Source organism: Pinus tabuliformis, chromosome X (assembly GCF_031772625.1).
Source record: "Pinus tabuliformis cultivar Carrire ecotype Pingquan chromosome X, CPIR1, whole genome shotgun sequence".
NCBI lineage: Eukaryota > Viridiplantae > Streptophyta > Pinopsida > Pinales > Pinaceae > Pinus > Pinus tabuliformis.
This window is the reverse complement of record NC_142308.1, coordinates 47,701,589-47,728,023: the sequence shown is the minus strand read 5'-3', so window position 1 is coordinate 47,728,023 and position 26,435 is coordinate 47,701,589. Positions and strand designations below refer to the sequence as shown.

General features: G+C 40.9%; 1 protein-coding gene across 2 annotated transcripts in view; it reads left to right on the top strand.

Moving 5' to 3' along the window:
* Positions 1-766: 766 nt before the first annotated feature.
* Positions 767-26,435, top strand: part of ER-ANT1 (endoplasmic reticulum-adenine nucleotide transporter 1) — a 95,890-nt gene continuing 70,221 nt past the window's right edge. Inside the window, exons 1-2 of one of the 2 annotated variants that reach the window (XM_089448383.1) lie at positions 767-1,079; positions 1,193-1,492. In XM_089448383.1, the coding sequence (XP_089304509.1) occupies positions 1,074-1,079; positions 1,193-1,492 (306 nt within the window). In that variant the 5' untranslated portion in view covers positions 767-1,073. The remainder of the gene's footprint in view (positions 1,080-1,192; positions 1,493-26,435) is intronic. The other variant, XM_089448382.1, reaches the window with a different exon arrangement.

Here is a 26,435-nt window from a genome sequence, read left to right as displayed (position 1 = left end):
AAACCTTCCATGCTTTATGTCTGCAACATGCTCACAAATCCTTTGATTGATTGACGGACGAGATTTTATTTTATGTGGTTTTTACCGAAAACGCTGTTACAATTAATATGGATAACAGAAGTCTAAATTCTACAAAAGAAGAAGAAGAAGAAGAAATAATTATTTATATGAATAAATAAATTGATGATAAAAGAAAATTAATATCATCTATACCACAATTACAGGAAAATAATTATTTATATGAATAAATAAATTGATGATTACATATTCATCTTTGCATACATAGATTCAAAACACAAAAACATAATCATATCCTCTCTTACAAGGTTATATTTATTATAATTAATTAAATATTTTTTTAATGTAAATATGTGATATGATTTTTAATAAAATTATGAATTTTAATTGTTTAAAATTAATTTTTAAATATATAAATGAATTTAATTATTGGAAAATTTTATAAAATATTTAAATTTTATATATTATATAGATAAAATATTTCATTATTAAAAAAATAATAAAAAAGAAAGAAAGAAAGAGAGAGAAAAGAAAAGAAAAAACATGAAGTTAGACCAAACATCTAATTGGGATATGACGGCTGTGACCCAAAAATATCCTGCTTTATGAGTCAAGCATGACAGAGATTGGAATCTTCAGAACACATGCCGTTTTGACGCGTTGCATTATAAAATATAATAAGCGATGGTCATATACATTACACAAGTAACTAAGATAAGAGAAGCGGGTTCTTCTGCTTCTACCAAGTAACACAGCCATATAAAGTAAGCTAAGAGAATCCCGACACGAGACCTCCACGCGATCGTGGATTGCGAGCACTCTAAGCTACCCACTAAAATAAACCAAGATACCCATAACAACTCGTGAGGGTAGAAGTGCACACATCCATTTTAAAATTTGCCTCTGCAACTTTCGAAAGTTGAGGGCCCTTATCAATCCCCCGCGCCCCCAAAAATTGGGGGCTGCACGTTTTCCATCGATCTGTATCACCTATAAAAGACGCAGCTGCCCCCCTATGTCCAATCGGGCAGAAAAATTATAGACAGATCTCTCTCATGAAGGCAAGTATTCTCACGGGTATATTCATTCATTGCCTGCATTTATTATGAATATTCATTGATTCCTTGCGTCTATGAATTATATGTTGAATTGATATTATTTATACAACGTGCAGAACGAGGAGAACAGAGACGGTAATGGGCCCTTGGGGTCACCTTCATCTTCGCCCTCAGAGAGATTTGCAGCAGGCTTCTTGATGGGAGGCCTCGCAGCTGTGGTGTCAAAGACAGCTGCAGCACCTATTGAAAGAGTGAAGCTGCTGATGCAGAACCAGGGGGAATTGCTCAAGAGGGGTCGCCTTGCCTACCCCTATAGTGGGATTGGGCATTGCTTTGCCCGAGTAATGCGAGAGGAGGGTCCTCTGTCTTTCTGGAGAGGCAACGGGGCTAATGCGATCCGCTATTTTCCCACCCAGGTACTGTTTTTCTCCTTTCATCGTCCACCATATTCATGAATTGTCGTACCCCATTGGCAGAATCATTTGGGATCATAAATCTCTCGAACATATTCCATCCCATGACAACGAAATTGAACGCTTAAGATTAAAACTGTTTCTCTCAGTTCCTGGATGACGGGTGATGCAGCCACTCAAAAGCAGGGCTCCAAAATTTCAAAACACAGGGTTACCCCAAGGCACCGCTATCATGAACTGGGAAATTTCATAGAAGATATTCTACCATAGAAATGAGATCTTGAAAACCCAACATTTTGATCAATTTCTGTAAAATTTCGGGGTAATTATGCTTGACTCCAAAAAATAAAGGGTGCCATCTTGAAAAAATAAAATGAAGGGTGTGTTGTAGCGGCTACAATCACCCTCCAAAATTTGCCTCAACGTCGTCTTGGAGCCTCACTACCAACTTTTCACAGCAGCATGTCTTGTCTTGTCAAATACACAAGCTTCAGTAATTTTCTTGCAAAATGACAACCTGTCTATCAAAGCTTGTTACATCCTCCTCACAGGCTATTTCACTGGACTTAGTCCAGCTGCAGACTGAGCAACTCCTTTAAAAAATTGCGCAATTCTGGAGGGCAACCAGCTTTCCCTTTAGAAATTGCACAATTTTGTTTGGTAGCCCACTGGGTTCCAGAATTGCGCAAATTTGCTTGTCACTGTTCACTGAGAAAATTGTGCAATTCCTCCCAGCAGGGCTGCTCAGTCTAGAAATTACGCAATTTTGGGCAGTAGTCAGCTGCTCTGCCCATAAATTGCGCAATCCCTCTGGGCATCCAACCTAACTCCCTCCGAGAAATGCGCATTTTCTTTCCTCCCAGCTGAGCAAATTGTTGCATGTGCAGTTGAGTTGACCGGTTCCCTCCGGGACCGAGCAAAACTGATTTGCATTCATGGGCTGCTCCTCCCAAGGCAACATGCAAAGGCATCTCTTGTTTTAGGGATCTATTTTTAGCAGTTGGAGGTTACATGCAAGGATCATTTCAGAAATCTCCCACCAAGTGTCGTTTTCCCTAGATTTGTGGCATGCGTGTCGCAATGCCGATTTTATCAAAACTCATCAACCAGACGCTGTAGAGCTCATTTCTCACATCGATCTTGCAGTTCTGACATCCCACATTGCATCTAGGAGTCGTCGGCACATTCAACTCAGCTGTTTTGGGGTAAGCCCGCTTCTCATGACTTGTGCCACGTTTCTGTCGCTTTTTGTGTTTCGCTTCGTGTGAGTGCTATCTGCTTAATTTCAGTGAGCGCTTGTTGTCATTTTCATGCATACTAGCTTGTACTAGCAGTCTAGCACCGTTTTAGTTTTCGTTTGCATCTCAATTTTGTTGCATGCATGACACTGTTTTGCATGGATGGTCATCGTTGCAGCGACTTGTTTCACACACATGCATGCTTTCCTGTTTTCCGAATCCTGCACTTGTTGGTTGCATGAATGATCATTCACTCTTGTTTGCTCTCATCTCATCATGCTTTCACACTTCTCATGTTTTTAGTCACCCATCGGCTAGATTGCGTTGTCTTGGCCCGGACCGTGCCTTGCCCGGCTAGCACTGCGCATTTCCGGAAGTGAAGACTTTGCCCTCCCTTCAGAAATTGCACAAGTCTAGCCAGGGACTGACCTCCAGGCTTGCATTGCGCAATTCTTGGAGGCAGTGTCTTGTTGGCCCCAGAAACTGCGCAATGCAGTTTGTTGGTTGCATGTCACTGCTGACTGAAATTGCACATTGCACAGTTTCAGTCCTCAGCAGGCCAGGCTAGACTGTGCATTGTGCAGTTCCAGCAGTCAGTCAGCCTCCTGACATCCCGGACTGTGCCTTGCGCAGTTTTGGTAGTCAGTCTCCCGACCTCCCAGCGGAAATTGCGCGACCTTCATGATCGGTCACACAAATATGTTGCAAGTCAATTCGCAAGTTCGTTTTGGTTTTCAGCTGACAGATTATTTGCCATGTTTCTAGGTATCGTAGGTGTTCATCTGCCTCTCAACAGTACAGGTACAATGGTTTCCAGGAGAGCAGAGTCGAAGACACTGTTCAGAGCACATTTGGGGATGCAGTCGATCAAGTGTCTATGAACTTGCCTACTGACGAAGACATCAAGTTGTTTGTAGACAAGGACATCAAGATATGATGGTAGCAACATCATAGAAAGCAACACCATGAACAACAGCTAAAGGCAGCACACTGGATGCAACGAACGCAAGAGGAAGGTTGTTGACAACACAGAAGCGGAACAAAGTTGCAAGCTCAAGTAGATCCACTTGTGATGAAAGCAACTTTGGAGACTCAAGCTATGAGGTGACGACAAGACATGAAGATCGCGCGAAGACAAAGAACATAATAGAGAAGGAGTTGTATGCGTTGCATAGACGAGAGAATGAGTTGCAGTAGGAACAGGTACAGCAGCGGGCGCAACATGCATTCATAGATGAAACTGCGCTCGTACAAGTTATAGATCCATCCCAGCAGCTGGCACGGAGCAGACATGGTGAGCAATGTTGTCGATCACATGCAAGGGAATTCAACATCATGCATGTCATTGTGCGCACGCATGCGATCCCACCAAGTCAGCACACTCACTGAGGCAAAGACAAGAAGCAAGTTCGAATAGAGCTGAACATGCAGTTGACAGTTGATGCGCATGACCACCAACACACACTGGAAGATTAGCACAGGCACAATGCATCAATGTGTTGTCGGTTCGGCCGCACCTAAGAAGACCATGTGCATGCTAGCAGATGAGTTGGATGGAGGAGCCACACCAATGCACCCGGATCAATGTTGTAGGAAACGTTCCCCCTTGGATCTAATGCCCGAAGCGTGTACCGTACGGATGCGTCCAGGAAGCGTCCCCGGAAGCGCGGTTCCGAAATTCCGAAATGCGTTTTGGACTGATATGGACGCTTCCTGGAAATTCCGGAAGTGTCCCTCCGAAATGTGTTTCGTACGGCGCTTCGGAGGGTGAATCGTACGATTCCATACATGCTTCCAGAAAGTGCGCCGCATGGCCTAAAAAAATTGATTTTTTTTTTTTTGGTCAGTTTGCTTGTTGGGGGTGGGTCCACCTTGGGTTAGGGTGAGGAATGAAGATAAAAAAGATATAAATATAGTAGATTCTCCCTCATGGTAATGTTAACTTCTTAAAGTAAAAGTCACATTCTCCTTTATTTTTCATTTTCATCATTTTACTTAAATTTTTAACATTATCATGAAATGACTCAGCATGTTTGAGAGTGGTTCCAGCCTCATTGGACTTCATATGGAGAAAATAGAATTTCATATCCTATTCAAAATTCAGCAGACTTAACAGTTTTTAGGAATTCAGGATCAATGGGATTGTGGCATTTCATTAGATTATATCAAGTATGAAGGTATGCGATTAGCATTTTAATCAAGAGCACCAAGCCCTATATGTACCCTAGTGTTGGTGGTGTTAATTGTTGAACTCCTTTGTCACACCCTTAGCAAAAAATTACCTTTCAATCAAGTTAAAATCATCGATCAAGCATGTTAAGCTTTTTCTACCATATTTTAAGTCTTGAATTAGGTAGTTTGATCAAAATTGGGCAATGTTGACTAATATCCCTAGACAATCAAGGTAGAGGCAAAGGCTAGACAAGAGGAGAAGAATCTAGATTCTAGATGGTTGATGCTCGAATACTTAATCATTAATGTACAATGGATGCTATATCTATCTTGATTTATGCAAAAATATGCATGTTTTCATGTCTTCTACAACTAATTTGGTATTTGGGATGTTTGTTTTGAGTATAAATGGAAAAAAATATATTATATATTATATATATATATATATATAGCAGACGCTTCTCTTCCTAGTTTTTTGGAAAATGACGCTTCCGCGTCCCCGCTTCCAAAAAATGTCCCTGTTTCGTCCCCGCTTCGTGCAACATTGTCTCGGATGCAACAGAGGCAAGAGTTCGCTTCATCAAGATGTCACCATGGAGCGCATGCAAACCATCACGGACGACCAAGCTTGGCATCAACTCACCACCTTCACCATCACAAGCATGTCAAAGAGTTGGCCTCACCACAACGGACCGAGTGTCAGTGATGTCTTGCATGGCTTGCCCAAGCCATTTTGTCTCACATGGGCACATGTGCATTGTAATGTAACGTTTTGTCAAGTGGAAGTTCAAGTGTCGATAGTTGGATGTAACAGTCATAGAGTAGATGAAGAGTCATGAGGGTAGATGAACTGTCACAAAGGGGAATGTCAAGGGTCAACCCACCTTTTGCCATAAATAGAACCTCATAACTCATTGTAAAGGGCTTTTGGTCAACCAAGCTTCTGATAGGACTATCTTAGAGAGAGCTTGGACAATATTGTAACAAGCTTTGGCTTCTTCACTGTGCAGAGCTAGTACATCTCTTTGGAAGAGCAGGTGGTTGTGGCTGTAACGTTTTGTTGTCGGAACTAGTGGTTAGACATGGATGTATTGTATGACTGGAACTTACACTTATTAATATAACAGAGCCAACACGTTTCATGCATATGTTGTATTGTATTCTATGCTATTTGGTTTACTCTAAATGATATATGTATTTGTTTGCTTATGCATGCATGTATGGACTTTTCTGTGTATGTATGTATGAATCTTTGTAAAACGTGCTGTTGGTTTAACCATCACTTTGGATTGCTAGCTAACTTGCTTTCCATGTTGTGATACATCTTTGCTCGTGTGTTTCTTTTTTAACTCCGTGCTATCATAGGTTTCCAAGGGGCGCACTCATTTCAACCCCCGTGTGTTTGAACCTCTCATGCACCTTCCTTGACTTGCTGCAATTGTCACACCCTTGCTACCAACAGAGACATCTTACTTGCTTCTGTGCGAAATCGCGGTCAAAGCATTACTGTACGACCCACTGCTGGGACTCCTACACCAAATGGTCTGAGGTCTAATTGGGACTTCTTACTGAGGAGATCCCCTTACATGTTGGCGGGTCCAGCACTGTCAACAGGGTGCTACTTAAGAAACTCTCCTAGTCACCCTCCATAGAAGAATCATGCCAAGCGGTTCAATAGAGAGGGTAAACAATATAAGCCATTAGTTTGCCTTTGGGTTGCTTGAAGAAACGTGATCCCTATCCATACTGGCATCTCCAATCAACAAGCTTACTTAAGAGTTTTGTGAAGCAAGACTTATATCTATCTCCCTTAGGCATCTTTCAATTTGCGCCTTTGCCTCTAAGGTTTTCTTTTTGCAAATATGTCCAACTTTTATGCCATAAACTATTTTTTAGTTTTTTCTTTTCTAGCAACCCTTAGATGACAATGTACCAACAAAAAGGAGCACCAACACAAGTGTAAAGTACTAAGCATCAAGGTGTTAGTTTTGTGCAACTTATGAAGACTATCCTTTGTCACCTTAGTGGATCTTCCTTTCAATTTAGGTTGGTTTTCTCCAACAGAAAGGGGTTCCCAAAGTAGGATTGCTGAGGCTATGGGGAAGAGTAAGGCTTTACAAAACAAGTGGCTATAATGTTGGTGGAAAAATATGATGTGAGAACAAAAAGATGATGAAAACGAGATCAGTGCCAATCCAATCATGGGCGGAATTAAGGAAAAGAGGCATGGATCTAAGCAAGTGATTGCTTGAATATGTAAGGTAAATAAAGGTTGTTCTATTTGCCCCGAACAAACCTTAACTTGCTGAAAATTGGTGCAGTAAATTTATCTATGGGTGCTACTATAAACCATGGTTATGAAAGTGATATCATTTTACCTCTAAGAACAACTCAATTTCAATAGATGCAAGATGTACATAACAACAATAAATGTAATAGGGATCATAGATCTTCACAACAGATTTGTCAAAATGACACATTTCATTACAAGGACTTCATAACATCCTACAAGGGTCTCCTACAATAAATAAACAACATATGAAAAATATTGCACATATAAAAGAGCCTCACATAAGATAGATGCGATACCTCCAATCTTCCATTAGCCCTGCCAAATTGCCAATAGGATGTACAATGTAGCCCAAGGGGAGAGCTTGTCAATCCTCATATTCCCAACCCTTACAAATCGAGAGAAAGCTCCTATTTATAAAGGGTGTTTCTTCTCTCTTACAATAAAATACATTATTTGCTAAATAACTCCATGACAAGCAAAAAAAGTAATATAATAATGCAGTAGTTAGATCCCTCCTCATTCAATGGTTGACCATTTTAATGATTATGTGCAATCTAGTCTCCCCAAGGGAGCTTGCCTAATCCAAAAGATAGAATGTAGTGTGCAATATATCTTAGAGAGAGAGAGTGAGAGAGTAGCACTAAAATTATCCTTCTACCATGTCAAAATGCTAAATTGGTCCACATACAGTGTGCCCTCCAAGGTGCTAGATCAACAAAAGACAAAATAATCCTTGACATGGGAGGATGTGCTCTAAGGTCCACATAAAAAGGCTCATTAAGTGTGCCCTCCAAGATGCATGAGTGATAAAATAATAAAATAACTCTCTTAGAAGAATGCTCCATAACCAACTCCATGGGATAATCAAACAACGTAGAATAATGGAGTGGTTATAACCTTGAAAAAGTTAAGCTGAATATGAGAGGGACGAATTAGGGTTTTGACCATGCCAAATCAATATAAAATCCTCCTCCATATGTTTTCTCTCCAAGAAAGGGTTAAAATAGTCAAAGGGGTGTGCTCCTCCAAGATAAAACCTCAAAAAATAGCAAGAACAAAGTCACCACTTGTGCATCGTCTAAGAAGAAGCTCCAAAAATAGAAAAGAGACAAGTAAATGCATGCATGCAAAAGCCACACATGTGGCCTTCCAAGTGCAACACACCTCTCAAAGAAAATCCTCCTTAACAACCTCCAAATGTAATAATATTAATGCCAAGTCAAAGAGGTGAAGGAACTTTCCAATGTAGCTGAAATAATGACCAGTGTAGTTGAAATAACCATGCAATAATGATGAAAATGAACCTAGGAGAATGTGCCAACAAATAATAAAATATCCTACATATGAAGCCTAGGAGAGTGTGTGAAATTCAGTTAACATCCACCAATACATGTGCCAAAACCATGTGTTGTTTCCAAAACCATCCATTGATTTCACCCAACCACGTGTGTAAGAGAATGGCACCCTTGGGAAGTGTGCAAAGGCAATTACACTCCTCATTAAAACCAATAAAATATTCTTCCATAACAAGCTTGTTAAAAATGGAAACTAGGGCCAAACTCTATGTGGGTCAGCTTATTTATGGTAGCTGATATTTTTATTGGATCCCTCTCGTCGAGAGGTGTAGGATTGATCTAAAGATCATCCGATTCCGATAAGTATTTATGGAGATATGAATTTATTTTGATTATGGAATTATTATCAAGCTGAGCTGCTGACCAGCAACTTGAGTAGGCTCAGAAGCCCAATAGACATGCTTATTCATCACGTTTTAGTATAAATAGAAGAGGATTTGAAGTCGTGGAAGAGACACTCTTCATGTGATCTCCTCTCCACGTCTTGGGTTTTTGGAGAAGGAGAGATACTAAAGAGTATGATGCCCTAGCTGCAGTACGATGCCCTAATCCATTGGCAATGGAGCAACTATACGCACAACAATGGAAATAGTTATGTGATGCCCTAATTCGTTGGCCATGGAAACTATATACACAACACTCTATATGCTGTCATGATATACGCATGGAGACTATATACGCACAGTCTATACGCTGCCTGTAGCAGCCAAAACGTAGTCCTCTAATGCTGTTCTTGAAGACATTTTATATGCAGGCATAGATGGTAGCCGCAGTAGAAGGGAGCCATGGTAGATGGAAGCCGCAGTGATAAAGTTAAAGGCCGCAATCAAGCACGTAAGGCTGCAGTCAAGCATGGAAGGCCGCAGTCACACGTAAGACCACAGTCAAGCATGGAAGGCCGCAATCAAGCACGTAAGAGTCGCAATCAAGTATGGTAGTCGCAGATCCGTATAGGCATAGAATAACCAATGGCACACTTGTAAGGATCTCGATTGAATGAAGAGTAGTCTATATAATTCTGGAAGACCATACGTAGTCATGGAGACTTCTCATACGCTGGTCTGGAAGACTCTTATACGCAGGTCTATATGCAGTCATGGAGACTTCTCAACACTGTTCATGGAAACCTTATACACTTGTTACACCTTACCATTGATGAAGTAGATCCAGGTGGTATTCTTGTAGCAGTCTCAGCATAATGGTCAGCAGTGGTTAGGGTTTGAATTAGAAGGGCTACGTTCTCTGCAGAACTATTATAGTATAGAAGATCACTATGATTTCATAATATATCTCGGCATTCTCCCAGTCAGATCTTTAAGGGTATGACTTATACTTGGTGATCAATAAATATATATGTATATGAGTATGATCAGTAATGGGACTATGAAGGACAGCATGATCATGATGATGTAAAGGCCAACATGATCGGCAATGAGATTGCATGCTAATGTATGAGGCAGCATGTTGATGTATGAGGCAACATGATGATGGATGAGACAGCATGATGATGTATGATGCAGCATAATGGGCATGAGTAGCATGATGATGAATATGGCTGCATAATAATGGAAGATGCAAAATAATGGGCTGCATGATGATGAAAGTAGATGAGATGGTGCTCCACGATAAGGTGTAGCAAATAGATGAGAATCAGTTGAAGCAGAATGTTTTCAACTGATCTCATGTATCATCGTTATAGGAGATGATGTATGCTCTGATCTAGATAAGTCAAAGGGTTGACTTTTGTTGTAAATGTACTATCTCTCTCACTTTCTCTGCTGAACTTTGAAGAACATAAATGAAGAATTGATCAAGGGTTTCCCCACATTGTGGGGTTTGTCCCTGGCTAGTGCCACATCTTGTGCCCTCTTCTCTTGGCTTGTCTTCTGCAATTTATGTTCATGTTCTATTTGCAGTTTACTTTAATGTTGATATGATTGCTAACTGTGAAATTTAAATAAATTGCTCTAGCATAGAACATACCTAAACTTAACATGGTATCAGAGATGAGGTGAAGACAATGCCCAAGCAAGAGTGAAAGAGCAATCACCAAAGACAGTTGGGACAAGATAAAAGGATCAATAGGGTTCCTCATCCCTCTTCAAATTCACCCTGGGTGAAGTCGAAGCAGAGAATATTATCAGAATGGCATAGTGGAAGGTTCTGATGGCCTACCTAAAGATCACTACATTGGGAAGTTCAGATCCAAGGGTGGAAGGAAAGATAGATGCCTTGGTTACAATAAGTTCGGCCATTATGCGAAGAAGTGTCTGAATGGCAGAGACACTTCTCTTGATGACGATAAACAAATCATTCCAGGGTCAAGGGAATGACAGGTAATACAGTTCATCAAGGAGAAATGGTCGACTCTTCAAAGAAAGCAAGGAACCCCAGTCACTTCATTGGATAGATAATCGTGGGATTATACTTGGAGCTGATACCACCTATCTCGAAAAGGGTGCAAGGAATGTTACCCCTCAATTGAATGAGGGTAACTCGATTCATTTACATAATCTCTTTTATGTACCTAATCGCAAGAGGAACCTGGTGTCTATGTCAGTAATGGAAGTCAAAGGTTATAGAGTGGCACTCATCGATGGAAAGGTACGTGCTTGAAAATAGATTTTTCAAAGATATTTTTGAGTTCAGGGTTGTATCAAGTTGCAGGAAGTCCACTGGGAACCATGTCCATTGACACAACACCAGAGATCTGTGAATTAGATGGTGACAAGGATGCTTGAATTCAAAAGGAGCATGAAGGTACATGTCTGAGATGTACCGAAGGAAAATCTTATAAGGGGACCATTCCCCTCATGCCACAGGTCCACAGGTTTGGAACAACCCGAGGAGTTTGAGATTCATGATCAGGAATCTCATGTATGCAGGTGGTAGAAAGCCCTCTATGGCTTGAAGCAAATCACCTCGGGCATAGTATGAGAGGATCAACTGCTGTCTGATGAAGTTGAGATTCACTAGGAGTGAAATCGATCCAAACCATTACTCGAAGGTTGTGGATGATAGACCTCTCATACTGGCACCTATGTCTGACAGGTGCAGACCCTCTCATTTGTAGGAGACAGAGGGAGTTGGATTCCGAATGTGGAAAGATAAACTGCAAGCCTGTGACTACCTCGAGGATCTTAACTTTCAAGAAGTTATATGGTAGTGATGTCGGACCAGATTTGGGAAATGCCTTTGAGTTTCATAAACTCATTCGTGTTGATGTTCTTGGAGAACCTCCGTCCGGACATATGTGTTGTAGTTAGCATGGTGAGCTCATATTTGGTTGAGCTTCACTGGATTGGTGCCTAGAATCTTCTGAGATATCTTTAGGGCACAATTTCTCATGGATTGAGATACACTCCTTGGAATATTTCAAATGCTGAGTAGGCAGGTAGTGTGAAGGATCACTAGAGCACTTCTCAGTGCTGGTTCTCCTTGGGATTTGCTTCGATATCCTGGCTGAGCAGGAAGCAGAAGTTAGTGGCTTTGAGCACCGCCGAGGCAGAGTATATTGCTGCTAGCATGGCTACCTGAGAGGTAGTCTGGTTACGAAAGCTCTTCAGTGAGCTGTTTGGATACCACTATGTAGCAGGATGATTAGTTCTCCTGTGAGGTCTGGATCATGTGTTCTCCATGATGATTATGTAGCAGGATGATTAGCTCTCCTGTGAGGCCTGGATGATGTGTTCTCCATGGCGATTGTGTAGCAGGATGATAAGTTCTTCTGTGAGGACATGATTGATTAGTTCTCCTGTCGAGGCATCCTACCCATGCAGTCTGGGACTCATGGGAAGTACCTCTTATCTGATCAATGAGCAGGGAAATGAGGATAGGGACCATAGTAGTATCGATGATGCATTGCTGTATCTACCGTACTCCCTATGCTAGGATGACCTTCATTGATTTGGGATCAATGATACTGGTCTGGGACCAGTGAGAGTTGTACCTACTATGACGCTGACTTCGGGTCAATTGAGACTGGTCTGGGACTAGTTGTAGGAGTTGTACCTACTATGACGCTGACTTCGGGTCGGTTGAGACTGGTTTGGGACCAGTGAGAGTGGTACATACTATGACACTGACTTCGGGTCGGTTGAGACTGGTCTGGGACCAGTGGTACACACTCTGAGACTGATGATACTGGTTTGGGACCAGTGGTACACACTCTGAGACTGATGATACTGGTCTGGGACCAGTGGTAGGAGTGGTACCCCCTATGACGCTGATTTTGGGTCGGTTGAGACTGGTCTAGGACCAATGGTACGCACTCTAAGACTGACTTCAGGTCAATGGAGAATGGTATGAAACATTCTCGATCAATTCTTCTTCTTCATGGTTCAACAGAGCTAAGTTGAGCAGAGAAGAGCCAGCAACGCAGAGCAGAGCCAACAAAGCTAGCAGAGCTGAGCAGAGCAGTGCAGGGCACTGATGGTAGAGACAGTACAGTCGGACATATGGATCAACGGATGGAGTTCTCCCTAGTTGAGAGGGAGTGTTAAAATTGGCAACTAGGGCCAAACTCCATGTGGGTCAGCTTATTTATGGCAGCTGATATTTTTATTGGATCCCTCTCGTTGAGAGGTGTAGGATTGATCTAAAGATCATCCGATTCCGATAAGTATTTATGGAGATATGAATTTATTTTGATTATGGAATTATTATCAAGCCGACTAGCAACTTGAGTAGGCTCAGAAGCCCAATAGACATGCCTATTCATCATCTACATTTTAGTATAAATAGAAGAGGATTTGAAGTTGTGGAAGAGACACTCTTCATGTGATCTCCTCTCCACGTCTTGGGTTTTTGGAGAAGGAGAGATACTAAAGAGTATGATGCCCTAGCTACAGTACGATGCCCTAATCCGTTGGCAATGGAGCAACTATACGCACAACAATGGAAATAGTTATGTGATGCCCTAATCCGTTGGCTATGGGAACTATATACATAGCATTCTATATGCTGTCATGATATACGCATGGAGACTATATATGCACAGTCTATATGCTGCCTGTAGCAGCCAAAACGCAGTCCTCTAACGCTGTTCTTGAAGACATTTTATACGCAGGCATAGATGGTAGCTGCAGTAGAAGGGAGCCACGGTAGATGGAAGCCGCAGTGATAAAGTTAAAGGCCGCAGTCAAGCACATAAGGCCGTAGTCAAGCATGGAAGGCTGCAGTCACACGTAAGACCGCAATCAAGCATGGAAGGTCGCAGTCAAGCATGTAAGAGCCGCAGTCAAGTATGGTAGTCGCAGATCCGTATAGGCATAGAATAACCAATGGCACACTTGTAAGGATCTCGGTTGAATGAAGAGCAGTCTATATAATTTTGGAAGACCATACGCAGTCATGGAGACTTCTCATACGCTTGTCTGGAAGACTCTTATATGCAGGTCTATACGCAGTCATGGAGACTTCTCAACGCTGTTCATGGAAACCTTATACGCTGTTACACCTTACCATTGATGAAGTAGATCTAGGTGGTATTCCTGTAACAGTCTCAACATAATGGTCAGCAGTGGTTAGGGTTTGAATCAGAAGGGCTACGTTCTTTGCAAAACTATTATAGTATAGAAGGTCACTATGATTTCATAATATATCTCGGCATTCTCCCAGTCAAATCTGTAAGGGTAGGACTTATACTTGGTGATCAATAAATATATATGTATATGAGTATGATCAATAATGGGACTATGAAGGACAACATGATCATGATGATGTAAAGGGCAACATGATCGGCAATGAGATTGCACGCTGATGTATGAGGCAACATGCTGATGTATGAGACAGCATGATGATGTATGATGTAGCATAATGGGCATGAGCAACATGATGATGAATAGGGCTGCATAATAATGGGAGATGCAGAATAATGGGCAGCATGATGATGAAAGCAGATGAGATGGTACTCCATGGTAAGGTGTAGCAAATGGAAGAAATGGATAGGTGAAGCCGTCACCTTGGAGAATCAGTGGAAGCAGAATCTCATGTATCATTGTTATAGGAGATGATCTATGCTCTGATCTAGATAAGTCAAAGGGTTGAATTCTGTTGTAAATCTACTATCTCTCTCACTTTCTTTGCTGAACTTTGAAGAACATAAAAGAAGAATTGATCAAGGGTTTCCCCACATTGTGGGGTTTGTCCCTGGCTAGCGCCACATCTTGTGCCCTCTTGTCTTGGCTTGTCTTCTGCAATTTATGTTCATGTTCTATCTGCAGTTTACTCTAATGCTGGTGTGATTGTTAACTGTGAAAATTTAAATAAATTGCTCTAGCATAGAACATACCTAAACTTAACAAAACTCTATAATGATGCTCAAGCAACCCAAGGAGTGTGCCCTATAAAAGTGTACCATCCTCTCCAGATTAGTAATATAACACACACATTCCTTCAAATCTATGCCAAAGAGAGAAGCACTCCACATAAAAGCTTCAACAAACCTTATAACCCCTCCAAGTGTGAACAAATGCCAAATGAAATAGGGTTCCCAAGTAACCATCCTTCACCAACATAAAATAATTAATTTAACTAGTGAACAATTAAATCAATCTCAACATGTGTACGCAAAGGTTAATGCTCTAATATAACCATAGTCCATCTTCAAATAGTCACTAGATGGTCAAATCACCATGAACATGTGTGCCAGTGAAGGGGTGTACTCCATCAAAGTGTTGTACCATGTAAATCAAAATTATATCTTTTAGCAAAGCCCCACCATTATAACAACAAAATATAAGTGCCACTTGGGCTTGAACTTAGAGTGCACCACCATCAATGGACTAATACCTCAATTATATAATCCAACCTTAGGAAAAGGCTAGATCATCAAGGAAACGTGTAGGACCCACCCCCCCACCTTTCCAACTAAAACTTGGTAGAAAGTACATCAACAAGGATACTAACATCATTAAACACATGCACTCTAGGTGATATCTAGTATCTCAATGTTATATCACCTAGAAAATGCCACCGAGGCAACATGTATTACCGCACCACATCAACAACATAGGAGAAGGAGATAGATAAGATAATATAATTTTATTAATGTCCAACAGATGACTACAAAAGTAGGTCAGTGGGACTAAAGAAGAGTAGAATCAGTATGAATATGATGTGAGAGACATAAGAAAATGCTAACACTATCCAGTCATCAAGTATGCCCCTATCACACATCTGACACAAGAGGACTAGTAGAGGATCCTCTCCTAGTGACTAATCAACATCATAACTCAACAACTATTCACTACGATGTGTTAGAAAATAAAAAAGGTAGAAAGATTTTCTTGTTCTTGATAATTACTTGTGATGTTTCTTATTATTACGATTCTTTATATCTTCTTTCTTTTAGTTCATGAAGCAATTACCAAAGAAACAACACATAAAACAATAGACACCAAATGTAGGCACAGTGCCGGGGAAATATCCCCCTCGAGAGGGGAAAACCCAGTCAAGAAATTCTTTTTTTTCAATAGTATTCTTTGAGACTCTTCACCCTAGACCAAGACAAGACCTTTCCTGCACACCAAGTCAGACTCCTAGAATTTCGACTTCTGTAGACAAACTTGGAAGACTTTGATCTCCCAATCCAGAGCACGAAACAGAAAAAGAGAACGACCAAAATTTCGATTTTCCTTTTCTCCTTAGACCTCCCCAAACTCGCATTCACTTCGGATTCCGACAATAGACTTCACACCTTTTCCCAGCTACAAGAGAACTTCACACTTCTTCCCAGCTACAAGATAATTTCACACTTTTTCCCAGCTACAATAGAAATCGAACTTGTGTGTGAGAATGATGCTCCAAAGGAATTCGATGAGCTTGCTTTTATAGGCTCCATGTGAGGTCGAATAGGGTCCTTAGGCCGACTTGAGCTCCTTTTAGGCTGACATGGTGTGGAGGTTACATAAATCATATTTGACTCAATACTTAACCGTTTTACATGATTCAAAAGCCCAAGAAGGGTTTCTTTAAAAGTACAATCACTCTATTGACTAAGAATAAATCCTAGAAGTCCTCAATGGGGACTTTGACCAAAAGCACGGTGACCCAAGCATGAAACCCATGCTTTAGTAAGTCACAATAATAATAATAATTATTATTATTTTCTTTATTCTTTTGACAAGTACATTACATGATGACTCAAGTACATTAATGAAGACTGAACATAGTTACATTTTCCAACACTCCGTATTAACTAGGGAGGTATTCATGATGTACAAATACAATGGAAGATCTCAAACTATATGATCCATGAAGAACTTTAGGCACCACAATGCCATGGATTAGATCCTTGACTAGGGCAATCTATCCAAGTGGTCTCTCAACAATTTAGGCACCATAATGCCATGGACTAGATTCCGAACCAAGGCAATCTATCCAGATGGGACTAAGATGGACTCAAGCATTCAACCCCTCTAGGTACCATCAGGCTTACTTGCTAACCATCAACCCAAAAAATCCAAATGTGTATCCAAAACAGAGCTCAATAACCAACACCACCTTTTCAACTTCCGGATCCAGACATCAACACAAAGTATCAGCCAGATGTCTTCCCAGGCAATGCTTCACTCACAAAGCCTCAACACCCCTTGATCCAATAGATCAATGACCACAAATCTCTCTCGATCAAACTGATCGGTAACCAACACGCTATCAAAACCTTCGATAGATTCACCTGTACAAACACAACCCCAATCAATAATATACTTTCACATGTACATAATCAAATACAAACCTCCGAGGTCATTCTAGATGTTGCTCCTCAACTTAGTAGGACTATCAACAGAATATTTCACTGAAGGTTACTCAATTATACACTTTCCTTTCCTACTTTTCATCCAACAATATATCCTTCGAATTACATTCTTTCAATCAAAACCAAGCTATGCTCTCCCTTTTAACCAGGAAGCACCTCTTCATCCAGACTCCCTCTTAATCCTAGGGAGATCTCATCTATGCAGGCTTCCTCCAGGAGACCAACTTCTTCTTTTCGACATGGAAGAATATTTTGCGACTTCCAACCATTTCATCAGAGTTATTATCATCCTCATCATGCTTGTCACATCGAGCATCTTCACCAAGTTGAAGACTCTGTACCTGCACAACTTAGATAGCAAGTACAACCAAATCTATAGAAGCATGATGTTAGCCATATCAGAATCACAGAAACATTTCAACTTTATACATATCAGATACCCAAACTTAATTATAAACAAGAGACATATACTCTTCATCATCTTGCTAGTGACTTTTGTCACACACCCTAGACTACTTCATCACAATTTTCATTCCATTTAGGGTTTCAATGTGTCTTCCAAAGGTATGACATACCTTACTACAACATATAGCAAACCTTAGAAAGAATTCAAACAAATATAAGGCATCCAACAACCTTTCAAAACTCATATGTTAGACTTCTCAGTAGGGTTTCATACAAATCCTAGATTTCATACAAAAGAATCAATCAAAGTCAATCACAGCTTAGTCACTAACATGACCAACTTCCACTAGGGTTATTTGCAAACCCTAGATTTCCAATCAACCATCAAACCGAAAACTCAGATTTCAACAATCTTACACAAATCTCAAATTATCATATACTCATCATACATCAGAGATATCTACTTCTACTAAGGTTTAACTCCAAAACCCATTATCATGCCCCCTTGCGTGTTCTACCTCAGTGTCGAAAAAAGGGTCAGGGCCCCAACCTCTACCTCTTCCTCTTTTGCCACGACCCTTGCCCGTGTGAAATACCACACCACTGAATCAAGGTGGCATCACCAGTTCCCGCCCCCACAACTGGCCAAGCACATGCTCTGATACCACTGTAATATTCCTAATGGAAAAATTAACAGTGCATACCAAAATAGTAACTTGGAACAACAAAATAAATAAATAACACAACCACAAACTAGCACACAAGTGACACCAACAAAATACTCAAAGCCATTATATTAATAGTATGGATCTGGGTATATAGAATGAGATGAAATGATAAAACCTGGGCTTGCCAAGGAAGCTGAGCAAAACTCAAAAAGATGTCTCTGACCCAACTGAAGAATAGCCCAGGATGAGAAATGCGCACTGCTCAGTGAGTAATATGTTGTTGGCTGCCAATTGAAATGATGATTTCTACTCTAAATATTGCCCAGATCAACTTGAAACTCTACCCCTGGACTCCTCTCCAAATATCCACAAAAACCCAAAAAGGGTTTGGATCAATTCCAAGCAATGAGGAAGCCCTCCAACTAGTGCATATGGTTCAACTAGCCAGCTGCTGCGAACTTCTGCAAGAATTTCGCGTGCTGGAAATAAGCCCAGCTCCACCACTAAGAAATTCTCCCCTGATTAGAAAATTAGCCTCTGGAAGGCCTAATTCCTTGGCTTCTCAAGATCCCTAACAACCCTGCTCCAAGGCTTGCGTAGACTTTACTCAGTGAGGTCCACACATTGCCAGAAAAAGAAGAATTTGGCCTTCAGATATGGCCTCGAGACAACCCTGCAAATTACCGCCAAAATCCCGACTCTAAGATGTAGAAATGCTCCTAAAATTTTTGTTCACCCAAATCACTGAAGTTGGCCCGTGTAACTGCTAATTCGAATTGCCTCTATGCCTAGGTAGTGTGCACCACTAGTTCGATCTACTAAAAGATATCACCCTGTGGAAGCCCCAAAATGGACTCCCCCAAATTTCCAACTAGGGAGACACTTGAAGTTCTCCGAAACTGGTGTGGATTTCACTCGAATCCCCTTGTGCTTAACAATACTCCAACCCTGCGCTGAACGACTCCAAGCAAGGTAAATTTCTAAAGTAGTAAAAAAGATAATGGATAATGGCTCCTTTTTGCCTTTATATAATCCTGGCCCATGCGCCCCCCTTGGTGACCTCCACTTCCCACTAAATCACACACTCTCTCTAAGGGTGTGTATTGCGTCCTTGTGCCCCCCATTTGAGCGTGGGACCCATTTATCCATATCTCCTAAGTCCAAAAATGCCAAATTTTTCCCCCAAACCTTTGCCTCTTTGCTTAAGTGACAAAATTGCGCTGAAGGCTTCCCTTTTAGCAACATATGTGATGACGAATATTACAGGTTGTCACACCCTTGGACATGTATAAATAAGATGTTGTGACATCTCATTTGAAGATCACGTATGAGCAAGTCTGAGTAAAAAGAGAAATTGATTTTTGGGGTCTATCTTTTCTTTCTCTTCATTATTTCTTCTCTGCACTTAGAGACCAAGTTTGACCGATGTTGATTGATTTGTATCACTGCTTTGATCGAGTTCGATTGCAGATTTGACCAGCGTTGATCGAGATTTAACCGCAGGTTTGACCAGCGATAGGTTTGACCGCAATGATGAAATTTTACCGCGAGTAGTTTGACCAGGCTATTTCACAAGCATTGACTTATGATTATTTTGATTGGTTTGACTAGAAACTGTTTGACTAGGTTTGATTGGTATTTTGACTTGTATATTGGCACAAATTTCTATACAAATAGCTGATTTTTAAACCTTGTTGAAAAGACAATTTCTCTTCAAGAAAAGTTGTTGGGTTTTCTCCCAATGTTGGGTTTCCTAGGTGAATTTTTTTGTTTCTACTATGCATGGTTGTCTTTCTATGATCTTAACTGTTTTTGTTGCATTTATTGTTGACATTTTCCAAGTATAATTATTCAGTGATAGCAGTGGCATAAAAAAACTGTTTGAAAATCATTAGGAAGTAATTATCAAGTAGAAAATTGTATTCTACTACATGTGTTAGAGAATTTCAACATGGTATCAGAGCTTTGTGAAAAGAAAAACCATTGAAGTCATCCTAAGAAACCAAAGTTCAACAACTTGTATAGAATGTTAACCTCTTGTGAATATGATGCCCAATCTAAGAGTAGAAGATAAGTTGGATAGTGCTACAAATTTTAGACCTTGGAAGACTAGAATACTCCTTATCTTGGAGGAAAATGACATTCAAGATTATGTGAAGGAAAGTGTTCCAGAACCAGAGGGAGCTGAGGAGAAAGCCAGGCATAAGAAGAATAAAGCTAAGGCTAAGAGAATCTTGAAAGATTCTACAAAGGACCTCTTACCCACCATTTTGTGGATGATATCCCTATGATAATTTTTTCTCCAAGATGGTTCTCAGCTAGCAGCAAACAACTCCTTGTAGCCACCAACTAGCTCATCGTGCCATTTCTCTGCCACCTAAGACAACCATGTGGTCCCTTCCCCATCTGCCATGATCAGGCCTCTTGAACCTAAAGGTATGCCTTGTCATTTGGAAATTGAGTATTGTAGTTTGCTTATCATGGACACTTCGAGCGTGGATTAATGGGGGGGTTCGGCGGAAAAAATGGGTTAGGTCTGTGCTCTTGTCCCCTAGACCCCTTTTAGGTATTAACCTTGGATTCTAGTCCCGTGGGATCTCTTTTACTGACCATTTGGCTCTAGGGATGGTATTTCATGGGAAACCCCGATTTTGGTTGCGTGGTCCCACTCCCTTATCCACTTATATTACCCTCTTTCCATTCATTATTACCCCATTCATCATTTCTCCCACTTGGGTCCACATTTCTCCACTGGGTCCACATAGGGTCAACATGCCCCTTCCCCTTGCCCACACCTGAAAAGAAAGTTAAAAGCATATATGGCCACATTCAACAGGAAAATGTACCACAAAATGCAAAAGATGGCTAAGACAAATACATTTATCACGTGGGCAAAACCCAATGCATGAGATCTACCCCATCATCATGGCCATCACCCTAGTTCCTACAGGTTCTATGAGCCTTCTTCATCATATAGGAACCCACGATTGTCCCAACCCCTGGTGGGTGATGAATCGCCCCACCTTAAAAGGGGGAATTCACTACTATATCTTATATATCATGTTCTAACCCCTTGAGCCTCGAGTAGTTAATCAGAGGAAATCATAAAAAAGCAAAAGGCATATAAGAAAGGTGGAAAAATCAAGGTCGGGGCACCTCATGTACTACGATTGCTCCCTCCTATACATTATAAACCCAAGTGTGGGCTTCCCTCTTATTAGATACCCCAACATGTGACGCAAGGTTGCCCGTTATCATCCCTTACTTCATTCACCTATTTGTTACATGCCAACATCTTTTGAAGGATGTACCCTAACTATATAATCCCTTTTAGAACTAGAAACCACCTAATAGGAGTATTGGTTAACCCCATTTGGAGTTTAGGAGACATTAGCACATCCCGAAGCCCATTATGGAAGGGCAGACCATTATGAAGTCCCCACCTGTAGTCTATGTTTTGGTAAGCTCATCTACTCGATTTCTCTAATGGCTTGTTGTACTGGAAGTCTAGGGGATGCATTGGATCTTATGCAAGGTTGCAAGTGGTCTCCATTTTGGGTTTGGTCTCCCTATATGAGGTCCTAATCCTTCAGAGGGCTACATTGACACTTGTAGGGTGTGCGTTGAGAGCCATGGGCCTCCATAGCAGCAGACAAAACTCCATGGATCCCCACAGCCATTCAGAGATTGCTCGTGGTTCACTTATTGGACAAGGAAGATGCACTTGATCCATCATGCCCAGCTGGCCCCAAATTTACACCATACACTTGGCAGATGATCCAGGACTTGCATAATGATGTGGCATCACCTACACCATCATCCTAGTCCTTGTAGGTGATCTACATGCATATTCGATTTGTTTGAAGCCCCATGAGGACACATGTGCCCCCACATGTCATTTGGAGCACCACAGGTTATTACAAGGGGCCAAACCCTTGTCCACTGCTTTTGAGGGTCCTATTCTTTATCTTGGCACCCATGGACCTCATTAGGTCTCTTAGAGGGCCCTACAACATGCATAAATTATTATTTGACCTCTTGAGAGGCTTACTTTTTCATTTATGAGCTAGTTTGGTGGGCTTGTCACTAAAAGTTGAATAATTAGAAGATTATTCTATTTTTGGGGCTTGTGTAGGCCAAGGAGGCTAATTCAAACTCCTAAGTTGTGTATAAATACAAGTGAGATGAGCTCATTTGCTCATCATCACTTTGGATTGGATCTTTTCTCTCTCTTGAGATTTTCGCACTTTTTCTAGAGGATGAATTAGAGCTTTATGGATGAATTTTGATGTGTGGATATTGGTTTATCTTCTCTTGGAGCTTCTCTCTTGTCAATTGTGAATGGTTGGATATATTCTGTTACATGTAAGTACATGCTTTTAATGTTATTTTTGTTTTACTTTGTCATATACATTGGACTGGGATTTTCGCTGTTCTAGGGCTAATTGTTGCATGCATTTACTGCTTAAAATTGTGGAATTTTGTCTCTATTATAGCATCTCTCAATGTATGGGCCATGTAATATGAACAAAATCTCCTAGGGGTAATTCTATCAAAGAATTTGACCTTGATAAGCCATTTCCTTTGCACATCAAAGTATAAAGGCTACAATATTGCTTCTCTTTGACCTAGAAGGCTAGCGAAATGATCTTGAGGCCTCCTTGACTGGGAATCAAGAAATCCTACTCATATTCATCATAGACTCCATTCTCCCAAAGATTAAGGCACTGATCTACCAAAAGGTGGTCACCAAAAATCACATTCTTTCACCTTCTTCTAGGTCTAGCCAAGTTGGGGTACCTAGGGCATCAATTTCCCGATAAGCTAGCCCTCCAAAAAGTTCGATCTCCTAGGGCCTCCTGGGTTGGTGTCTCCTCAAACTCTCCTCCAATTTTGAAGCCATTCCGACAGTGGAGTTGGGAGAAAAGCCAAGCCCTAGCTCCAGGATCAAACTTTGCCTTAACATCCCCAAGGCTAGTACCTCATAGGATCAAATCAACACCTTCAAGTGAAAATTCTTTCTTTGATCCTTTCCCCGCCTTGTCTAGGATAAGAACATCATTGGTTGCTATACTCAATTCCCTTATCCTAGACTGGGTCCACTTAGTCCGATGCGGTCCCTTTAAAATGACAATTCTTCAAGAACCATTCGGGATACCAAATACAATAAGGATTTCAGGGATTGGGAAGTTCCTTCACAATCCATATCCCATCAACCCAACCCATAAATCCTCCCTTCCTTCCCCTAGAAGACATTGCACTTTGCTTAAAAGGAAAGTAAACCTTATCTTTCTAACTCTTTCGGGAATGGGATTGTTTGGGTCACTCCACATCATTCATTGACTTATCCTTCATCGGTGACTCCATAATATACCGGGTCTCCTCCCATCGGTGAAAGTCCATAAATAAAAAGGAGCCTTAGCTGAGGTGACAATGGGCTAAGCCTCCATTTGTTGCCCTTGGCCTAGCATTTGCCCTTTAGGGATCCCCGTTAGGCACCTTGCTAGTTTGAGCGGTAACATTTTGGCACCGTTGCTGAGGACACGAAACGTGTTTTATTCCCTATATGACATATTGACATATCATTATTGGCGACTCCATTGGAAGAACCGAAGCCCTAGTTCTTCATTTAACTTTAAGGTCAATGCTTGTAGGGTGGAGCAAGCATTTTTCTAGGCATCTTTAATATCACCCTGGCGACTCCTACACTTTTTTCATGCATACCTTGAATAGGTTGTCTTTCTTTGATAATTTTTCCACTTTGGACATTACTAGCATCCCTGGGCATCCTAATCATGTCGCGGGAAGGATGGTACATGGTGTGCCCGTATTTGATGGTCATCCACCCTCTTAACCATAGCTCTGATACCATGTTGATTTTTCTGGATCTTCTAGTTCGATAATTACTTTCCAATGATTTCTTAATCAATCCATCTTATCATTAAGCAACTATACATGAAAATCTCAACAGTAATGCAATAATGACAATAGGATTATGAAGAGATAGCCAAACACGAGACAATTTTTTACCTTGGGAAAACCCTAACTAGGGAAAAAAACGTAGCAATCTTTTCTTAGGAGAAATTGTTCAATTCAACGAAAATTGACAATTTGATTTTCCAATCAAAGTAAGTCAAACTGACCATAGAATTCATCACAGACCAAGCCTGGTCAACCTGCCTTAGAATAGTATTTCAGATCTACCTTAGGATCAACAATTCAGACCTGTGCCAAAACATTTGTCTTAGGGCCGAATAGGGCTATGGAACGGACATATAATTTGCCATAGAATCTCGACCTATCCAACGAAGATCAGATACAGATGTGTCATGAATAATCCTTAATTAGCAAGCTTGCCTTCTACAATTTCATCCTAAAAAATAGATCTCAGACTTTACTTTAGATCAAAGATGAATTCTTCTTTTGATTTTTCCTCTGACTGCTCCAGATACTGTCAGAGATAGACCACTGAATGTTGTTGCCCAAAATGCCCACGGTGGGTATATTTATATTGATTTGAGTAGGCCTATAATGGGGATGACATAACCTTTTGAAGAGACACGACCTTATTTTGGAATGGACTTCAGAAATTTAAATTCAAATTTAATTTCCCTCCTTTTTGTAGGCCGACTTGAGTACAATTTTGGATTTTTCCCTCTTTGATAATTAGTGAGCTAATGTAGTTGGGGAATACCTCCCGCGGGCCGCAACTACCTAAAATTAAACAGACTTGTCTAAGATCAAGTATTTTGCATGTCATAAGACAAGACACTCCTTCACAGTGTTTAGAGAGGAAGAAGGGGCAATGGGTATGCAATTTGTAGTAATCGTGTCGGCAAAATCTCAAGTGGAAGAGTTTTCTAGGAAGTTTGAAATTTAATTCTCACTTGTTTCCTAACTTTCCTCGAGCACCATACAACTAGTGCATGGCTACTGGATAGTGGAGCCACACAACATATGATAGGAGCACGAGAGCTATTTGACATCTTGACAAAGTGGGACTCAGAGTTGCATGTGGAGTTTGGTGTTGCTACCAAACGTACAGTGAAGGGAGTTGGGAAAGTGATATTCTATCTTGAATCAGAAGGAAGGTTGGAAGTGGACGTGTTGTGGGTGTCAAAACTCTGGTGGAGTTTGCTCTCAATCTCTATGATAGAGAAGAAGTGGTTTGGTGTAGCGTTCTAGGATTGATAAGACACATGGGATCTAGCTGAGATGATGGCCACGTCACTAGAGTTAGAGAGGGCACCCTGTATAGGCTAAAGGGCTAGCCTATTTGAGTAATGGCAAAAAACTAGACAATGACCGAGAACAAGGAGTGAGAAGCTCTGAAGGTTGAGCAGTTCAGAGGGAGTCATCCTCCAGGTTCAGGTGGGGAGGAGCGGTCAACAAATCCTTCTAGGATTAAGTCCAAAGGGACCAAGTCTTCGAGGATGATTATGAATATAGTGGCAGGGAAGGCTTCCAGCTCAAAGGGACTAGCCATGGCGGTGGATGCAGTTCCAGGTGGTAGAAGTACCTTCCTTGCTAAGAGGGAGTGTTGATGTCTGTAGGTCAGGTAGGTACTTTTGCACAATCCTAAGTGTCTAGGTATGTAGAGGGCACTCAAAGTCTCCTTAGGACACTTGCTCAAGTATTGAGTAAGTTGCTATTGTAACTTAGCCTAATTCTAACTTAGGAAAAGAACATAATTAATTATGTTGTCTATTGAGCTAAAGAAACTTAGGAAAAGTAAAGAATTTATTTTAGTGATTATTTTTTAATCTCAATTGTTGATCTCAAGTGAGGTGAGATCTAATCTTGGCCATCCATCACTTTGGAGATTAGGGTTGTAGATTTATTTCAATGAAAAGTTATAAAAGCAATGCTAAGGAGAGGAGAAAGACACACCATACAATGGTGCACAAGCCATTGAGAAAGATTTTTTCAAGAAGTGAGATACTCAAGTGCGCTGGGTTCAAGGAAGGTGCAAGGGTAAAACACTAGAGATCTAGATCAGCGAAGCATATCAAGGGCAGATTTGGGGCCTGATCAATTGGATTCGATCCAGGGTA